The sequence below is a fragment of the Sinohyriopsis cumingii genome, chromosome 1, assembly GCF_028554795.1.
Source record: "Sinohyriopsis cumingii isolate HCF-2022 chromosome 1, ASM2855479v2, whole genome shotgun sequence".
NCBI classification, from domain to species: domain Eukaryota; kingdom Metazoa; phylum Mollusca; class Bivalvia; order Unionida; family Unionidae; genus Sinohyriopsis; species Sinohyriopsis cumingii.
In genome coordinates, this window is record NC_142961.1 from 130,856,830 (window position 1) to 130,878,319 (window position 21,490).

The 21,490-nt window shown below is 37.5% G+C and overlaps 1 protein-coding gene across 3 annotated transcripts in view; it reads left to right on the top strand.

Moving 5' to 3' along the window:
- The window catches only part of LOC149807866 (uncharacterized), an 84,725-nt gene that overhangs the window by 54,181 nt on the left and 9,054 nt on the right, over window positions 1-21,490 (top strand). For all 3 annotated transcript variants that reach the window (XM_089971411.1, XM_089971424.1, XM_089971417.1), the window contains exons 4-9: window positions 765-871; window positions 10,449-10,568; window positions 17,796-17,918; window positions 18,745-18,775; window positions 19,709-19,836; window positions 20,426-20,468. In XM_089971411.1, coding sequence (XP_089827537.1) covers window positions 765-871; window positions 10,449-10,568; window positions 17,796-17,918; window positions 18,745-18,775; window positions 19,709-19,836; window positions 20,426-20,468 — 552 coding nt within the window. The remainder of the gene's footprint in view (window positions 1-764; window positions 872-10,448; window positions 10,569-17,795; window positions 17,919-18,744; window positions 18,776-19,708; window positions 19,837-20,425; window positions 20,469-21,490) is intronic.

Below are 21,490 nucleotides of genomic sequence, written 5' to 3' on the forward strand. Positions count from 1 at the left end.
TGTTGACAACTGCTTATATTCTTACTGTTACATAATGCACTGTCAAGTCTGGGTCTATTGAATTTGTTAGGAGTAATCAGTGGAACAAATAACATAAACCTGGACTTGTCAGTGCAGTATGTGATGGTAGATCAGGGTACAAATTGTTCGCAGTTGGATTTGACTGGTAAGCGAGCATATATGGTATTTATATGCAAGCCATAGACAATGCACATGCCATACTAGAGATAGTTTCATTTGCTTTATGTCTTAGACCTTGAATAATGACAGAATTTAATTTTAAGACAAGTCTTTCTGACGATTTGGGTAAAACAATATTATACCATAGTCATGATATTAATTTATACTGCTGTATACATGTATATGATGAAAAAATCAGTAAAGCAACTGGACTTACTGGACATACAAATGTTCACAGGCATGAATATAAACTAGGCCATTTACATTTGTAAACACTGCAGTCTCATTAGTCCACAAGAGGGAAAAGGTTGGATGATTAGTAATTGTGACAGCTATCATTGTACTGTATTATGGAAGTCCACACATTTAAAACTGAAATGGTGTTGAACAGAGTGCAATTGTTTTTTTTTTAAATATTCTTTTACACATGTACTCTTATTTGGACAAAAGTTTGTCATACCTTTTACAGCTGTTAAAAGAAGCTATATTGTGATTTGTATTCATCCTTTATCATATTGGGCTCTTCACACTCGTCACATTTCCATTTGCATGCAGCCATTCTTTTTGTTTTTCTTTCCTTGTAGATGCGATGGTCACAATAACTGCACTTTCAATGCATCAAATGATGTGTTTAGTGATCCATGTCCCGACACATATAAATATGTTGAGGTCCACTACCTTTGTGAAGCAGGTAATGAAATTTCTTGATATTAACATAAGTTGTCACATCATATTTTAATGTCATTACTGTTAGTATGTTGTTGTTTTGGGGTTCAATGCCATTTTTCACTGCAAGATAGGCTGCCAGTATAACTGGTGAAGGAAGAACCTGGGAAAACCTCGGTATGACCTACCGACCCATGGGAAGCTTCTGGCAAGCTTTCTTACATACACACTTTGGCTGAGTCTAAGACTTGAACCTTTTGTGGACAGTAAGTAAGATGGCAATGATTGGTAAAGGTGAGCACTTTAGACCACTTGGCCACCTGCTTTGGTGATAAATAGGATCTTTACCCTGTGGATTGTCTTATTGTGACATTATTTAATACCAACAATGTATGGTCTTTGCCATTGTATCATATACTTAGGATCTCCTCACTTTGAACTGCAGTATTGCAAAATTGTTTAGTTTGATAATGTGCATAGTCTTTGCCATTGTGTGATAAATAGGATGTCACCATACAGCGTGATAATGTGTATAGTCTTTGCCATTGTGTGATAAATAGGATCTTGTCACCATACAGTGTGATAAAGTGCATAATCCTTGCCATTATGTGATAAATAGGATGTCACTATACTGTATGATAATGTGCATAGTCTTTGCCATTGTGTGATAAATAGGATCTTGTCACCATGCACCACCTTACTGCAACATTGTTAATTGCAAGTAATGGATAGTCTTTTTCTGATATGTGACATACAGGACTTCACAACTGTGCACTACTTTTGTATGAAATTTTGCAATTATGTGGTAAATGTAATCTCATCACACTGCAGTTATCTTTTTCAGCATTGTTTAGCACTGGTAACCTGCATGGTCTTTGCTGTTATGTGATAAACAAGATCCCATCACTGTGCCCTGCCTGAGTGTGACATTGTTTAGTACAGTGGAACCTGTCTTGAAAGACCAACCCTTCTGCCAAAACATAATGGTCTCTCTCTTGACAGGTGGTCTCTTTTAGCAGCCTCAGATATGGCTGCCACAGTGAACTTGAAAATCTTGTCTCAAATTCTCCTGAATTGCCAATTTTATGCAAGTTCTGATGAGAAAGCAGAATGTGTACTTATTAAAGCATGTATACATATGATGAATGTGGTAGTTCCGATTATCTGGTATTGTTTAGTTACACAATAGATTGAATTTGATTTAAAAATAATCAAACCTTCATTTTGATTACTCTGTAGCATTGTTCCATTGCAGATCCACTGGTATTGACAATTAATAATAGCAGTCTTTTCACTTCCTTCTTAATGAAGGTTTTGAGCCATAAACTTGGAACTTGGTTTGATGCATTGTCATAAAGCTTATTCAGATCACTTTCAGGAAGTGCGTTGTAATTATATGCTTTTCAAAGAAAGTGCAGGGATTATGACATTTTGCACTATTTTATGTCACACCATCTACACTGTTCAAGGCAGAGCCTTCAAACTTTGCATTTGTCATTTGAGTTAACCTGTACTTGGTCACAATGATCTTTAGCTCTATTGGTCATAGACCAAAAGAGTTCACTGGGATATTCTGTTCTCCGTGATCAATCCATTATCACTAGTTAATTATGGCTACTCCTCCTAAACTACATGGAGGTATGCCATAAAACTTTACAAACAGATTCGTCCCAAGGTTTAGTTGGTCCTAAATGAAAATGGTGCTGCTTGGACAGCCAAAAAGACTGTCACCGTAGCCATCTTGAAATTCTTGTTTTCACAACTCCTCCAGAATGGATGGTCATTTAGTGCCAATCTGATATCCTGTAATTCACCAGAGCAGCCATCTTGAAATCTTGTTACTTTTCCTGAATGGACGGTTTTTAAAATATGGCGTTTTTACTGAATGACTTCTTATGACATCTAGCTGGTCCTAAATGAACATGGTGCTGATCTGATTTTCAGTATGGCTGCCATGGTTGCCATCTTGAAATTCCTACTTGTCCTGAACAGAAAGTCATATTGACATGGGGTTTTCATGAGAAGACTTCATATGATATTTAGTTGATCCAAATAAAAATGATGCCAGTTTGATATCCAACATGGCTGCTAGAATGGCCATCTTGAAACTCTTGTTAGTGTTACTTTTGCTGAATGGATGATCATGTCAGTTTGGGGCTTTCATTAAAAGACTTCACAAGATTCTGGTTTTGTCCAAAAATGAAAATTGTGCTGTCTTATGTCCAATATGGCTACCATCATAACCATCTTGAAACGTTTGTTGCTGTTCCTCCTGAATGCAAAGTAATTGCCATGGGGATTTCACCAGAAGACTTCTTAAGAAGTCTCATTGACCCAGATAACAATGATGCTAGTCAGTGGCCAATATGGCTGCCAGAGGAGCTATATTGAAAATCTTATTGCTGTTCCTGAATGGATGGTCATGTTATCATGGGGTTTTCAGTAAGGCTTCTGATAATGTTTTGTTGATCTTAGATTAAAATGGTGCTGATCTGATATCCAGTATATGGCCATCTTTAAACTCTTGGTCTCAGTACTCATCTCAAAGTGAGAGCCATTTTTTTCGTGGGCTTTTCATGAGAAGACTTCTTATGGTGTCTGCTTGGTTGTACATGAAAATGACCAGCCCTCAATATGGCCACTATGGTGGCAATCTTGAAAATATTTGTTATTACTACTCACAGATGAATGGCTATACGAATGTGGGATTTTTGCCAATATACTTTTCATGATGCCTAGTTGGTCCTAAATGAAAATAGTGGCAGTTGTACATCCAATATTGCTGTCATAATGGTTGCCTTGAAAAACCATCTACTCAATGCATATTGTAAAGCAAATTGCAGATAGCTATCCAGCAGATGAACTGTTTTCTTTTTTTTTGAAAATATAATTTCTTTGTGGAAAGAGAATACATATCTATATATATATATATATATATATATATATATATATATATATATATATATATATATATATATATATATATATATATATATATATATATATATATATATATATATGGTCTAAGGTTGACATTCCCCGGGGTGGGAGTGGGAGACAAGCGCCCCAATCCTCCAAAATGCCCCATACAGCTTGCGTCTCTTACTGCCTCTGTCAACTAAAATCCAGCTCATGGCCTTCGCGAGTGGCTTAGATTTGAAGCCCGGCAGGCCATGTTTTCTGCTAACAGAAGAAGGGGTGAAGGCGGCCCACTGGCGCCTTAAAACCAGTTGCTTCGGGTAGATGCCGTTGGTGCCAAGCTGTATCAGCATTCGTCATTCCCTTGGGCACACCAGCTGCATGGAGAGGGGGGATCTGCTGCATGGTCAACAGCTGATTCTCCATACCACCCTGCCCAGGCTTCATAGCTCCACTGGAGAGGACACTCCAGCGTCGTCATATGGCGTCGGCACAAAATGAGAAGTAGCAGTTTACCAGTTCTAAGTCAAAGATTGATTGGTATAGAGCTTGGCGCCAGGGGTTACTTCTGACGGTGGGAGAGATCACCAGGTCTCACTGGACAGCTACCGCCCGCCTCAAGCTGGGCAGCCCCCAGTCATTAAGGTACTGACCGCCATGGCCTGCCTGCTTCACTGGGTGCGTGGAGCTTACAGAACCATCTCGACAAGTGGGCCACAAAACTCTGCATCAGGAAATACTAAAAGAAGAAATAAGAAGACTCCAACTCTTCGTTTTGCAACCTGGAACATCAGGACCACATGTCCTGGATTGACTGCTGAACTACAGCAGATCGACGATGCACAGAAGACTGCCGTCATTGACAGAGAACTCTCCCGACTGAACATCGACATTGCCTGCCTCCAGGAGACCCTGCTGGCTGACAGCGGCACCATCAGGGAAGCCAATTACACATTTGTTTGGCAGGGGAAGCCCTTGGATGAACCTAGGCAGCATGGTATAGGCTTTGCCGTCAAGGACACTCTAATCGCCTTCATTGAACCTCCATCATCAGGTACTAAGAGAATCCTTGCCCTCCGGCTGTCAACATCCTTAGGCCCGGCCAACATCTTCAGCGTGTATGCCCCAACCCTCTGCTCCACCTACGAGGAGAAAGACAAGTTTTATGAGGCTCTGGATCAGGCAATATCCAGTATCCCAACAATGAAAGTCTTTACTTACTAGGAGACTTCAATGCTAGAGTGAGAGCTGACCATGAGGCCTGGTCCACCTGTCTCGGCTTTTACGGAAGGGGCAAGATCAACGAGAATGGTCAGCGACTGCTGGAGATGTGCTGCTTCCACAGCCTATGTGTGACCAACATTTTCTTCAAATGCAAGGAGATCCACCAGGTGTCGTGGAGACACCCACGTTCACGCCACTGGCACCAGCTAGACCTCGTCATCACCAGGCGTGCAGAACTGGCCAGTGTCCTCCTTACCCGCAGCTACCACAGTGCCGATTGTGACATGGACCATTCCCTCGTGGCCAGCAAGGTGCGAATATTACCCAAGAAGCTGCACCATGCCAAGAAGAAGGGTCACCCACGCATCAACACCTGCTGTGCAAGCAACCCAGAGAAAACACAGCAGTTCATCAGCAAACTGAAGGAAGCCCTCGCCAAAGTGACACCTGATGACACCATTGACTCCAAGTGGTCCCATATCCATGACTGTGTACAATTCAGCCATCACAGCTTACGGGAAGAGGGAGCGAAAGAATGTCGACTGGTATGAGGCAAACTGGGAGGAGATGGAGCCCGTGACTGAGGCAAAGAGGAAAACCCTCCTGGCATACAAGGCTGCATCTAGCCCCAGAACACTACAAGCCCTCAGGATTGCAAGGAATAACGCCCAGAAGACCGCCCGCCGCTGTGCCAACACCTACTGGCTGAACCTTTGCAACAGTATACAGACAGCTGCTGACACCAGGGATACAAGTGGAATGTATGAGGGTATCAAAAAGGTGACAGGCCCCCCCAGCTACAAGACCGCCCCCCTCAAGTCCAAGACGGGCGAAGTCATCACAGACTAGGGGAAACAACTGCAGTGATGGGTTGAGCACTATCTCGAGCTATATGCAACCCAAAACAATGTCACTGGAACTGCCCTGGACGCCATTCCAGGCCTGCCTGTCTTGGAGGAGCTAGACACACAGCCCACCCTGGAAGAGCTTGGAAAAGCCATCGATTGCCTTGCCTGTGGGAAGACTCCTGGAAGCGACGGCATTCCGCTTGAAGTCCTCAGGAGTGAAAAACCAGCATTGCTCCAGCCCCTACACACACTCCTCTGCCTTTGCTGGGAACAGGGATACATCCCACAGGACATGCGTGACGCCAACGTCGTCACTTTGTACAAAAACAAAGGAGACCGTAGTGACTGCAACAACTATTGGGGCATCTCCCTTCTCAGCATTGTCGGAAAGGCTTTTGCCCGTGTTGCCTTGGTGCGCTTGCAGATCCTAGCCTCCCACGTCTACCCAGAGTCCCAGTGTGGATTTTGAGCTGGCAGGTCAACTGTAGACTTGATCTTCTCACTACGTCAGCTGCAGAAGTGTCGCGAGTAGCTGATGCCCCTCTACATTGCCTTCATAGACCTGACGAAGGCGTTCGACATGGTTAGTCGGAGTGGACTCTTCAGACTCCTGCAGAAGATCGGCTGCCCCCCCCACGTCTGTTGTCATTATGTCGTTCCACGAGAACATGCACAGCACAGTGTGCTTCAGTGGTGCAACATCTGAAGCATTCCCAGTCATCAGTGGAGTAAAACAAGGCTGTGTATTTGCGCTGACGCTCTTTGCCATCTTCTTCTCCATGCTTCTCCGGTACGCATTCAAGAACTGCAGCGAGGGAGTGTACATCCATACCAGGGCTGACGGCAAGCTGTTCAACATCGCCCGTCTCCGTGCTAAGACTAAAGTCACAGAGGTACTCATCCGTGAATTGCTCTTTGCCGATGATGCAGCCTTGACATCACACACGGAAGATGGACTTCAGCAGCTGGTATGCCGCCTCTCCCATGCATGTAAGGAATTTGGACTGACCATCAGTTTGAAGAAAATGAATGTCATGGCACAGGACACAGACTCCTCTCCCTCTGTCTCCATCGATGGGCACAATTTGGAAGTTGTCAAGAACTTCACATACCTCGGGTCTAACATCTCCAGCTCACTCTCCATTGATTCTGAGGTGAGCGGCAGGATTGCCAAGGCAGCAGCAGTGATGGCCAGACTTAACCATAGGGTCTGGAACAACCCCAGCCTCACAGAGAAGACCAAACTGCAATTCTACCAAGCCTGCGTGCTCAGCTCACTTCTCTACAGCAGCGAAACATGGACCACCTATGCAAGACACGAGAGGAAACTCAACAGTTTCCACCTGAGATGTCTGCGGCACATTCTGCACATCCAGTGGCAGGACAAAGTACCCAACACAGAGGTTCTACAGCGTGCCAACATGAACAGCATGTTCTCCATACTCAGCGAGAGGCGCCTTCGCTGGCTTGGCCATGTCAAGAGAATGGACCCAGGTCGCATTCCCAAGGACCTGTTATATGGGGAGTTAGCAGAAGGTGCACGACCAACTGGACGACCACATCTGCGCTACAAAGATGTTTGCAAGAAGGATATGAAGACGGCAAACATCTGTGTCAACGACTGGGAGAGCTGTGCAAACAACCATTCAAGCTGGCATCTAGCTGTCAGGCAGGGAGTTCAAAATGCAGAGGAAGAGAGAAGAATAAAACAAGCTGAAAAGAGAGCTAAAAAGAAGGATAAGCAAAAGCGTACTTTGGAGCTACGCCATCGTCTCCCATAGGCGGACGGATGCCAAGCAATATATATATATATATATATATATATATATATGGTCTAAATATTGTTACAGTCTTAATTGTCAAGGTCTAAATATGGTTAAGGTCTTAATTGTTTAGATCTAAATATTGTTAAGACCTTAATCATCAAGGTCTAAATATTGTTAAGGTCTTAATCGTTGAAATCTAAATATTGTTAAGGTCTTAATCACTAAGGTTTAAATATTGTTTACATTTTAATTGTTAAGGTCTAAATATTGTTTAGGTTTTAATTGTCAGTATCTAAATCATTGAGGTCTAAATATTGTTAAGACCTTAATTGTCAAGGTCTAAATATTATTAAGGTCTTAATTATTTAGGTCTAAATATTGTTAAGGCCTTAATCATCAAGGTCTAAATATTGTAAGGTTTTAATTATTGAGATCTAAATATTGGTAAGGTCTTAATAAAAGAGGGTCTAAATATTATTAAGGTCTTAATCCTTGAGGTCTAAATATTGTAATGGTCTTAATTGTATGGGTGTAAATATTGTAAAGGCCTTGTCCAAAGCAATCTCATATATTAAGGGCACTAATCAGGCACTGGTTAAATATACACAATGGGTTTTAGGTTTCTGACATCAGAAGTCAGATATTTCTCATATTTTGGCAAGCAATGCTGTCTTATAAGAGAGCAGTTTAAAAAAATTAAATTGTACATCTCATTGATGAAAACTATCAACATGAATACAATGCAGTTTATGTTGAGAAGGAAGATTCAAGAGCAAAATGATGCTCCATCAGAAAAAAGTTGAAACTGTATAGTTTCATATTGTTATTATGAATAAGTCATAAAGAAAATGTGTATAAAGAAAGATGAGTATAGTATTCCATGCAACTTCTAAAAACTCAGTGAAAATAGTTTCTGCAGAATTAAGGAACATGGTAAAAATGTTCTTTGACCTGCAGATGCAGGTAAATGTGCCTGGAAGTCAAATGATACACTAGCTTACTGAACATTATGACATTTCAAATCTCAGGATTTACTTTTACATCTCTAAATATTGTATGACTGCAGCCTCTGCTTCAATTTTGTTAAATTATGCATCAGAGTGTTTGGAATTATGCTAGACTTTGGCTTCCCAGGACAGAGTTCATGTTGTTTCCATAACTCGAGAGGCTTCCATGGGAATGAGGAATGTAGATCATTTATCAAAATTTTGCATTAACTAATAGTCCAGTTTGGCAGTAGCTTCATCAGATATTAAGGACAAAACAATATGCTTATGTTTAACTTGTTTATTTGTTTCAGTACAGCAAAGTAAAGTGGGAGGTATTGCAAAATACTGCATAAACTTCATCCATTTGGTGGGGAAACCATGCCAATTTAGCACTGTGAATATTTAGTGGATATCTTTCTCTCCTAGTGATACTGTTGAATTCGTTTGTTTGAAATTACCAAGTTCATAACCTTAATATATTTTACTTGTCCTGCCATTACATTTCACATATTTGCTTACCCTGCCATTACATTTCACATATTTACTTGCCCTGCCAGTACATTTCACATATTTACTTGCCCTGCCATTACATTTCATATATTTACTTGCCCTGACATTACATTTCATATATTTACATATTTACTTGCCCTGCCATTACATTTCATATATTTACTTGCCCTGCCATTACATTTCATATATTTACTTGCCCTGCCATTACATTTCATATATTTACTTGCCCTACCATTACATTTCACATATTTACTTGCCCTGCCATTACATTTCACATTTTTCCTTGCCCTGCCATTACATTTCACATATTTACTTGCCCTGCCATTACATTTCATATATTAACTTGCCCTGCCATTACATTTCATATATTTACTTGCACTGCCATTATATTTCACATATTTACTTGCCCTGCCATTACAATTTTACATATTTACTTGCCGTGCCATTATATTTCACATATTTTCTGTGAACATACTTTTCAGCAATAAATTGTTCACAATGAAGACTATGATGCTAATTTAAGCCTTGTGCTTCAGTTAGTTTAAGAAAACTGTGCATTGTAAAACTTTTGCATTTTAATCACCGAAGACTACTTTATCCCAGATAGCAGTTAATAGTCTCCATCTTCCCACCTTCTTCATTGTTAGCTAACAAAACTGGTGTAGTTTGGGGATGTTGGGCATTTTTCAGTTTGCCATGATACAAGAACATTTGGTATTACATGACCATTTTCAGGGATGTTAACACATTGTTGTGTGACTTGTTAATGCCCATCAATATATATGTAGTACTCCAGTGTAGTCCAAACTTAACATGAGATATATGTTATACCCCAGTGCAGATCAACCTTAATTCAAGACATATTTTTAATGGCCCAATGCAGACCAACCTATTAAATGAAGATGTATTGAATAGCCTAATGCAGATTAACCTTAGCTCAAGAATATATTTAATAGCTCACTGCAGACCAACCTTAACTCCAGATATATTAAAGAGCCCATTGCTGACCACCCTATTAGCTCAATATATATATATATATATATATAACCAAATTTACATTTAAAACACTGTTTAAGTAATACTTGTATGGAACCTCTCATATGCTCAACATAAGTGTTTATAAGCTTCTTGCATCAGCTATATAAAAATTGCATTGTCTACGAAGGAAACTGGTTGCTAGTTGCAATTTACAATTATGAAGGAATATTAACATTTAGAAACTATTCTTAATAAGATACAATATATTCTTTAAAGGTTAATAAATGAAATGGTATAAACTTCCAAAGCTGTAAGGATAAAAATAAGAATAAAAATTTCTGACTGCAAAACGTAACATTTCATTCCAGATGTGGACGAATGCAAAAATGGAGACAGTGTTTGTAACAAGAGCGGATATTGCATCAACACTCAAGGAAGTTTTATTTGCATATGCAAGGAAGGTTTCACTGGAAGAAACTGTGAAACAGGTATTATATTTCCTTCAAGCAAGAATACTTGAACTGGACCAACGTGAAATCGTCAGATGTCATCAACATGATTACCACTATTGTGAACACGTGTAATGTATTTACTAAAAAGGCCTCATCTTAAAGTACAAACTTGCAGCTATAAAGAAAACTAGTATTTAATATGGCATTAACTAAATATCTACTAGATAAACCAATACATAATCATCAAAATTAATACACATTATACAGATCGACACAGCTGTTCATTATTTCAGTTTCTCCGTGTACATTTTAGCATAGCAGAATCAACCAGGTATTCATATGGTTTGTGGTTTCATTCTTGTCAGATATATGGTACAGCTGGCTTTTATTAAGGTAAAATATTGAAATTTTCAAATTAAGCCAGCTGTATTCTCTAAATAAGATGTACAGTTTACCGTCGTTGTTATCAACTGGATTGGAAACATTTATTTCGTTCAATGATTGACCTTACTCAACAATGTAACTAGACTTCGTCACAAGGCAGTATTCCATGAAAAAGTAACGAGAAACTTTTGACACAATCCAGCTCTGACATCGAAGCATTTCTTGATATTAAATATGGTGTGATTTATTTCATTGCGATGTATTCCCTTACTAAACATTACATTAATACTATTCAACGTATTTATATGAGAGGTTAAACTCTTACCCAACTTTAATCCTTTTTTGTATGCCAGTTTGTCTTTAAAGGTATTTTGAACAATATCTAGTAAAGTTACACAACTTCCTGTAAAAACTAGTAAATTAAAAGCTACATACCACTGCAATGCTAAAGTGGCAGTCGCAACTCCCATTGCACTTTCAGTGCCAACGTGTATGAAGTAAAAAGATTTTAATGCAGATTTATAATCTTCTAAAATATTATGTTTATTTAAAGTATTCTTAAGTTCATTACATTTCATTTCACGAAAATTAATCTCATGTTTGTTTTTTAATGAATATACCATTTATTAATTTGTCTGATTTTAACACTTGTGCTATTATATAGTCAATCATGAATAAGTTTAACTAAATCGAAATAACCTGCTATAATACCCATTTCTTAAAATGTTTCTTTTGGAATCTACTTTAAAGAATGAATTCAAAAATATTTATTATTTTGGGTTTAGTTTAATTTTATAAAAAGGCTGAAAATGATAATGGCTACTTGGTTCAGATAAAGGGTTCTATATTAATATTATGAATAATGAAAATGCAGATAAGTCAGTTAAATATGCCCTTAGATCACACGATCTGGAATGAAAAATTCCAATTGCTCAACAAGCATATGATATAAATCTACAATATAATATGTTGTTAAAATTTCACTAAATATATGAAATGACGATCTAATAAAACAAAAACATCATCATAACTCATTATTGGGTAATATCACAGAGATCACAGACTTGAGGTGGCTTTTTGCCAGTTGCATATGCAATACAGGTACCACAGTCATGAATGTATTTTGAAAGATGAATCAGGACCTTACTGCATATTTTTTACCGTGTGTAATTTATTTATGTTGAATGCATTAACGGCAGTTCAATTCCGGTAAATGTAATATTGGTGTCTATCTTATCATATATTATGTAGGCTTTCTTACAAAAAAAACGCATACGTTCATTTCCGTAATTAATATTTCATGCAACGTGACATTTCGTGCAGTGCAAATATATTTGAACCTATACAGCTACAAGTGCTAAGTGGTTACTACTGTTCAAAATAGAGAGGCCAATAAGACGAAAATTGCAATTGGTCTAAGTTGCCTGAAACAAACACCAGTGAATAGAAAATAAAACATTTCTAAAAAGGCCAAATGCAATGTTTTCAGTCTAAAGGTACAGTGGTGATTACATTGTATCTAATAAAACAAAAACATCATCATAACTCATTATTGGGTAATATCACAGAGATCACAGAGTTGAGGTGGCTTTTTGCCAGTTGCATATGCAATACAGGTACCACAGTCATGAATGTATTTTGAAAGATGAATCAGGACCTTACTGCATATTTTTTACCGTGTATAATTTATTTATGTTGAATGCATTAACGGCAATTCAATTCTGGTAAATGTAATATTGGTGTCTATCTTATCATATAATATGTAGGCTTTCTTACGAAAAAAAGCATACGTTCATTTCCGTAATTAATATTTCATGCAACGTGGCATTTCGTGCAGTGCAAATATATTTGAACCTATACAGCTACAAGTGCTAAGTGGTTACTACTGTTCAAAATAGAGAGGCCAATAAGACGAAAATTGCAATTGGTCTAAGTTGCCTGAAACAAACACCAGTGAATAGAAAATAAAACATTTCTAAAAAGGCCAAATACAGTGTTTTCAGTCTAAAGGTACAGCGGTGATTACATTGTATCTCATCCGATTTAGTACCAACAGTTGGTAGCAGCTGATTATATTGGCATACGTGTGAGTGTTTTCTGTAATTGTGACACATGCACTATATTATGATATATATATATATATATACAGTCAACATCGGTTAATTGCACAGCCTCGGGCCCGTCACGAGACTGTGCAGTCAAACGGAGTGTGCAGTTAACCGAAGTATGGTACAGTAAATCTTTAAATCAGCAAAACACGAATGTATGATTTCCGAAAGAAATCGGCAATTGATGTCTGCACACAAGTTTTACTAATAAGTTGGTGAATTGCCGACTCTGTTTTGTAAAACGTTTCAAACAGCTCACATTCTCTCTGTTCCATGAATCTGCGTAAATTCTGGAGTGACTGAATAGTGACTTTAGATGAAACCTGGTCATCTACTGCATTGTCGTCATCACTTCTTTCGTCATTTTCTTCTTGTTTTGTCTCTGTAAGAGCTGTAACGATGGTTGAGTCATCGATTTCACCTTCTGTCTGAAGACCGTCATCTATAGCAACATATTTTTCAAATTCTTCTACATTCATGCCGTGCGGCGTTTCGAATGGGGTTTCGCCGATATAGGTGGGGTCATCAAGTGACTCGTCATCAGAAGGTACCGAAAAACTGGCCCGCCTATAGCAGTTTGCTACGGTTGACTGTGTTACATTGCTTCAGGCATTTCTAATCATATGAAGTGCATCTAAAACTGTCTGCTTCCTTGTCTGGTTGGACGCTTTTTCTTCGGGAGATGATCCATCAATGTCTGACAGCAGTTTTCGAACAACAAGCGATTTATAGAACTTCTTGAAATTCGCTATAATTCCTTGATCCATTGGTTGAATCAGAGAAGTTGTGTTCGGAGGAAGGAAAAATCTTAACATTTGACAGTTTGAAGCCGTCACCGTGAGCTGCACAATTGTCGCACAGCATAATGATGCTTCTCTTTTGCAAACACATTTGATTGTCAACGCCCTTCAACCATCGCTTCCAAATTTCTGTCATCATCCAGGCGTTTTTGTTTGCCTCGTACTGTACTGGCAGCTTTTTCAAATTCTTAAAACATCGAGGGGATTTGCTTTTGCCAATCACCAAGGCATCCAATTTTTTGCTACCATCCATATTGCATGCAAGCAAAATTGTCAAACGATCTTTGGCAATCTTACATCCCGGTGCTTCAGCTCCTTTGAAAGACAAAGTCCCATCAGGTAACGCCCACCAGTACAACCCAGTTTCATCGGCATTGAAGATGTCTTTTGGTTGGTAGTCTAACAATTTCGGGTAGAACATCAATTACCCATCGTTCAGCTCCAAAGTCGTCTGCATCCTGTTTTTCGCCGTGTTGTCGTTTAAATTGAATTCCGTTGCGGATTTTCCATCTTTCCAACCATCCATTTGTTGGTTTGAAATCATGCAAACCCGAACCATTTGCCAATTGATTAGCTTTTACAAGCAACAGTGGTCCACTTATCGGAATCTGTCAACTACGAACTTGAGCAAACCATTGTAACAGCGCTTCTTCAACTTCTTCGGACTTGCCACCTCGCTTGCGCTTCTGAGAAGGATTGCTGTTATTTTGCCAGTCTTCAATGATCTTCTCCTTGTTCTTGAGGATTCGCGAAATCACACTGTGACTAACACTGAACTCAAGTGCAACAGAGGTCTGACTTTTGTCGTTCTCAATGCATTTAATGACCTCCAACCTCTGAGCTAACGTCAGGGATTTACACTTGCGACTAATCATTTTAGACTGTAAAATAAACGCTCATAAATTCAAGGTTGAATTTCCGATGATTACCCCCGGTTCAAATCACGGTTTAGAATAAGGTTTCCCATGCTGTAATATGATTGTTCCCACGCTATTGCTCCCTGGTGGACGAAAATATACATGTATCTACCACCTATGGCATCATTTACAAGTCAATCATTTACAAAGTTGCATTTACCGGCTTAATTGTCGGCTTATTTGAAGCGCTACAGCAGTGGACTGGCAATAACTGATCCTAACTATACATTGTTCAGTTAACCGGAGTAAAATTGTAATGAATAATGTGCCAATGGAAGAACATTTATTGTGCTGTTATCCAGAGTGTGCATTTAAGCGAAGTGCAGTTATCCGAAGTTTGTTCCCATTGAAAAGCATTGGGAAAAAATGGGACCGGCATGACTACGTGCAGTTATCCGGAGTGTGCAGTTAACCGATGTGCAGTTAAGTGGAGTTGACTGTATATATATATATATATATATATATATACCAATTACAAAACCTTTTATTGTTATTATACAGTAGTCCCCCTCTTAAAAGACCACCCCTATTGCAGCAGGGAAGTGGCTTTATAATGAGGGTGGCTTTTCTATGGGGGGATGACAAATGCGAATAGTAAATACATATGAAGAAAGTCACACATACATTTAATTCTAAAACATTTAATATTTTCATTAAAAAATCACAAGCATGTTGTGAAGTAAATGTAAAACAAACTGTTTCATCATTTTCAAAAGAATGTTATGAATAACCATTGATATAGTTTTAAAACTGTCTTTGTAATTATGTTACAGATCACATCATCTGTCACTTTTTGTTGGTAACAGCCTAAAAAACAAACCAGTCTCATCAAATTAAAAATATACTTGCTGTCATATCCTCTGCATATATCGTTTAGTCTTTTGTTCCAATCTTCGACAACTTCATTATTAATATCAGGTGATTCTCCATTAAGTACAGAACACTTAATATTATGTCGCACTTGAAATCTGTGCAACCATCCGTTACTTGCAGTAAAGTCGTCATATCCCAATTCAACTGACAAAATTTTTGCTTTTTCTTGTCATTCAAATTAGGATACAAATATCTCCTGGCTCAAACAGTCTTCCTTTCTCTGTCGATCTTACCTTCCCACTTCTGCAGAATTGTTTCCTTTTCTTTCACGATATTGTTTATCTGAGTCTTTGCAACATTAGTTTTCTGCCAGGATCCTTGACCCCCATCCCCACCCACACATCTCGGTCAGTTCCTCGATGACATGTTGATCTTTTTGGAGTAAGTTATTCATGTTGCCAACTACAGTACTGATAAAACAATTTTGTATGCATCTAAACAAACTGCTGTGTGTTTGTAAAGGAAGTGATCTTGTCATGTGATTCGTTAGTCACAGTCTGGTACCCTATTGTTTTTATACATTTCTTTACACTAAGTGAGTGAAGCCAAAACAGCTTCAATATGTACCATTAATATCATGCAGATTTGACCTTGTGGCCGTTAGGATTTCTAATTTTGACAATTATTGTCAGTAGTAATAGCCACTAATTATCAAAATGAACAAGTTCAACATCTTACTAAGGGATGCCATAAAGGCTATCAAACCATTTTCCTGCTGAATTGTGTATTGCACACCGAGACTGCCACTTCTCATCTGTTACTACTGTTCAATAATTGTAATCTTAACAATTATCAGAGTGACTAAACTGGACATCTTAAGAAAACGCAGCAGTAAGGCTAAATGGATGACATGTACTTACCCTTTTGTATGGATTAAAATTTGAGTCTTTCTCGGTTTTATGGAATAAATGTGGCTTCTCGTGAGGCATAAATGATATAATATTAATCTTAGTGGTACATGTACTTTAGTCAACACTTCATTCAGTAACGAAAACCTCACATCGGGAAACAGAAATTGGATTACTTAACACACATTATAAAAAAAATAGTGGTTCTGGATACATATTAAAATAAAATGCGGCCACTTGTGAGAGGTAAATTTTATATCATTGCGCTAATATGCTGGCCGCTGGTTGCGTTAGCCAGGTGGCCTTTCGTGAGGGGTACTTTTGAACACGAACTTGTCGATGCCAATGGATTGTAGCCGTAAGGAGCGGGTGGCTGCTGGTCGGGGAGGGGGGCCCGTTCAAGAGGGGGACTACTGTACTGAATTAAAAAATTATCCCAACAAAACAGCAAAACAAGCAACAGAATGTTCATCTTAATAATCATTATCAATGCTTGCAACGTTCTTGGCAAGGCTAATTAAAGAAAAATATACAAGCATATACTACATTCGTTTGCTAATGTAAGATTTAAGACACAAATTATTCCTGGGGTATTTATCTTGCATCTATGTTAAAGCTGTGGTTATCAGGATATACATATATGGAGTGGACATTTACAGCAATTTATAAGAAGTTTTGAATATGCTGTGTCATCACTCATTCAGACGCGACAAAATGAATGAATCACAACCTAATGAGGGTTGGATTACAACTCGTAAACAGAGGTTAAAACAATGCATGTGATTGGATGGCATTTAAGCGTGGTTGAATAACTAGACTTAACGACAGATAATCGGCTATGAAATTATGAGCTTTTTGTGTCAGCTTACATTCAATATGAATACATGGTATTCCACTATTTGTGGTTGGTTATCATAAACGTTCGTATACCAGCTAAACCATAATCATTTGCTGTATCTACCTTCTTGATTTTTTCTACTCATGTACTTTGAGATTCAACTTTGTGGAAGTCTTGCGTGGTCTATAAAGCTGAATTTGAAAAATGGTAGGTATCGTTTCCACATTTTACTGCTTGCCTGTGACATTTAATCACTTTTTCACCCTAATATTTGCGCAGATATCATTATTATTCTAGTGATAGTCTTTAGGCTCTGGAGCTAGGAAATAGTTAAAAAAGATTTTTGTAGCATAGGGCTGTATGCATTGTACATCTGTGTAAAACAAATATCATAGTTTAGCTGGATAATATTGTACTTAATTTGTCCGGCATTGTTTTGGATGCAGAATATAATGCTGTGCCTGCAATAATACTTTCTTTGTTTATTACTGACAGAGATATGGTCGAGACCACTATTTGCCGGTGTTGTAGCAGCCGTGACTATTGCTGTTACTGTTATCATTATGTTGCTTATAATATGGAAAACAGGTGGATTCCGGTGCTGTTGCAATGGACTAGGTGAGCGAATTCATGAATTCGTCACAAGACATTCATCATAATCAAAAGAGTTGAGCAGAGGCTAGATCTGACTGTAAATGGAAATACATTCTGGAGAGCAAGAGAAGCATTTATATATATATATATATATGTGTGTGTGTGTGTGTGTGTGTGCCTATCATAAGGCATTCGTACCGCCTTGTGATGAACTTACTAACATATAATGCCATTTCAGTTATTTTATGGATGCTTTAATATACCACCTATTTTCCATCATCATGCAGCTTAGAAATAGCTGAATTTAATTTGTATTCAATCCTATAGTTCTTTCCAAAGAGAAATTCAAATAGTCTACATAGCTATTTTTGCTAGAACATACTACCATAGAAGAATTTGGTAGAATCATGAAGAAACTGATAATTGATTTATCCTTCATCTTCTATGTATGTAGCAGAACTATATTTTAAAAGTTATATTTTTATTTTATCGTTTTTCTTTCTTTACATTCATTATCCATGACACTTTGAAACTTTGGTTTATGGGTATTCAGTAATTAACAGCAATTTATGCGATTTTCTGAATGGTTGGGTTTATCAGCCCTTATTGATAATTAAGTTGTCTGCATTATTTATTAAATATTAAGTTGGATGTGCAATACTCAAGTGGCCAAATGATGACGTCAGTATTTAAGTCCTGTAATTTTTCAGATTAGTTAAAGAAAGGGTATCGAGGATCCTAAATCCCACCTAACCTAAACTAAGCTCTAAAGTCATATCTTTTATTTACAATAACTTGGTCACACTATAGCGACCTGGTAGTCATCAGTGTATACATAAATTTATTGTAGGACAAAGACCGAGAAAAGAGGAAATTACTTGGTAAGATGAATTAAAATATTTCAGAATATACCAAACTACTTGATTGTACAACGCTTTTTTTTTTTAGATAAGCCTGATTTAAAACCAACATTTGATAAGTTCTGAGACATCGACTCAGAAGATGACTCAGTTTTAGTTTAATAAATCCCATCAAATAAATAACCCATCATAGCTCTGGATAAAAGTTCCACAAATTGACAATCGTCTTAAATGAAACATCCTGACATATTTTCCAAGACGAATAGACTAGATTAATTGTCCTGAACGGACAATAAAAAGCATTATCTACTCAAATAAAGACATAGGCAATGTTATATATCATTTAGATGTATTAATTCCAACACGTTAAATGACATAAAGATATAACGAACTACAAGATGAGACATCATGCTGTAAAAGTAGGCTAGAAATTTCAGTTTTATAGTTAATTGGAAGGAACTTATTGTCTCCACATAACTTTACTATTATTTAGTACACAACATATTGAACAATCACTAATAGACATGGCATTTTTTAAATATAAATACAACGTAATTATGTCATTATTTTTGCAGACATATCAACCAATTTTTAATTTTCCCCTGACAGCTGAGAGCACCTAGTATTATAGTGCAAGTGGCAAGTTACAAGAAATGAACGATTTTGTGAAATAAAGAAATGGAGATAATGTTGCCTGGAAGTTCATCAATAGTAGGAGGTGTTTAATATTTGTATTTCATATCAGTATACATTCCTTTATAGTATATGCTAACACAGTAGCTTAGAATTGGTTATTTTTCTCTTAAGTAGAATGTATACACTGATAGGGTTTACTATTTTCAAATTTTAATCTCATCTCTGTATTAGATCTCTTAAATATAATGTATCACTAAAAAACTGATCCAGCTGAGAACTCATTGAGAGTACTTTTCATTTTTTTTTAATCAACATTAGCCCTCAACCACATTTGAGGATGGGCTCAACTTCAGACAATGCCATCCAAAGTGATGATGCTTATGAAGAAATAAATGAAGAACCAGATAACAATATGACCGAAATGAGTGAATATTTAGAACTAACTGGTAGGTCACAAACGCTATACTTTTCTCTCCTCCTTTCACTTCATTAAATCGACATGAGCCCTGAACCTGATTTGATGATTGATCGAGCTTACACCAACACTATCCACAGTGATTTTATTTATCAAAGCATAAGTGACGAACCGCATACCAGTATGATCGAACTGAGTGAATATGTAGAACCTAATTGTTGAACATACACGCACTCTCTCTTCACCTGAAAACTGTCTGTCTGTCTGTCTGTTTCTTTACACACACTCACACATACACACACATGCATATGTATATATATATATATATATATATATATATATATATATAGATAGATAGATAGATAGATAGATAGTAGATAGATAGATAGATAGATATAGTTATTTAGCCAATGAATGAATGTCTTTATATTTGTATGAAACCACATAATTAATAAGGAATACATTGTCGGGTCAATATGTTAATAGTCATATGTGTATATTGCATAGATCAATTAAATGTTAGTATCATTAATTTACTGGAGACTGTTATTGAAATTGTAATGATTATTTTTCTCAGTTATTATTATTATTATTATTATTATTATCATTTTTCATTATAGCAACATGCATCAAAACCGGAAATGGAGAATACTACAATTGCAGGTAGTTCTCAATCATACTGAAATTTAGATGGATAGCTACCGAGATAGATAAATGAATAAGGGGCGTATGTTAAAAGATGGCTTGTTGTGTGCATTGTCCAACTGATAAACAAACTGATGAAACATTGATTTGTTTAGAAATGTATTTATTGTATATAATGTAGAGTAAAGAAATGGACTTGATAAGATATCCAAAAGCCCCCAGTGGAATGACAAATGCCTAACAGTATCACATATATGTATAAATAAAATATCTAAATACATGCCAACCTATAGATGATGCTGGATGGATAGTACATACATACATACAAACATGCATGCACACACGCACCAACACACACACACACACATACATACATACATAACAATAAGGACTTTGTATAGCACCTAATCTTTTGAATCTGTAAGCGCTTTACAACATTAGACAACACCTAAAACACATAAAACAACATATATAATGATATGATAACAAAAAACAAACACCATGAAATTAGAAAACATAAAACATGCAGAAAAGATTTAATTTTGGAAACATTATTAGGTCTTTATGTTTGTTTTTGGGGTTGAAATAGGTGGGTTTTAAGAGCACTCTTGAATGAGATCACTGTGTCTTTGTGTCTAAGTTCGGTGGGAAATTCATTCCACGTGACTGGGCCCTGGTACGCAAAACAATGTTATCCATATGACATCATTTTCATAGTGGGAATAATGAGTATATGATTGTCGGAAGAGAAGCGTAAGTATCTTGCTAAAGTTTCTTGAGTAGATGAATCAGACAGAATTGAGTTACAATAGTCCAGTCTTAAAAGTACTAATGAGCGTACAGGTGTCTTAGTGGCATCCATTGAAAGATATTTGCGAATGCAGCTGATGCATCTCAGCTGGAGTGTATTTCATTTGCAGACACAATTAGTGTCCCGTTGACCAAGTAGGACTTGAACCAAAGTAAGGCTGTATCATGAACGCCAAATACTTGCTGAAGACAGTGAAGTAATATATCATGGTTTATTGTGTCAAATGCTG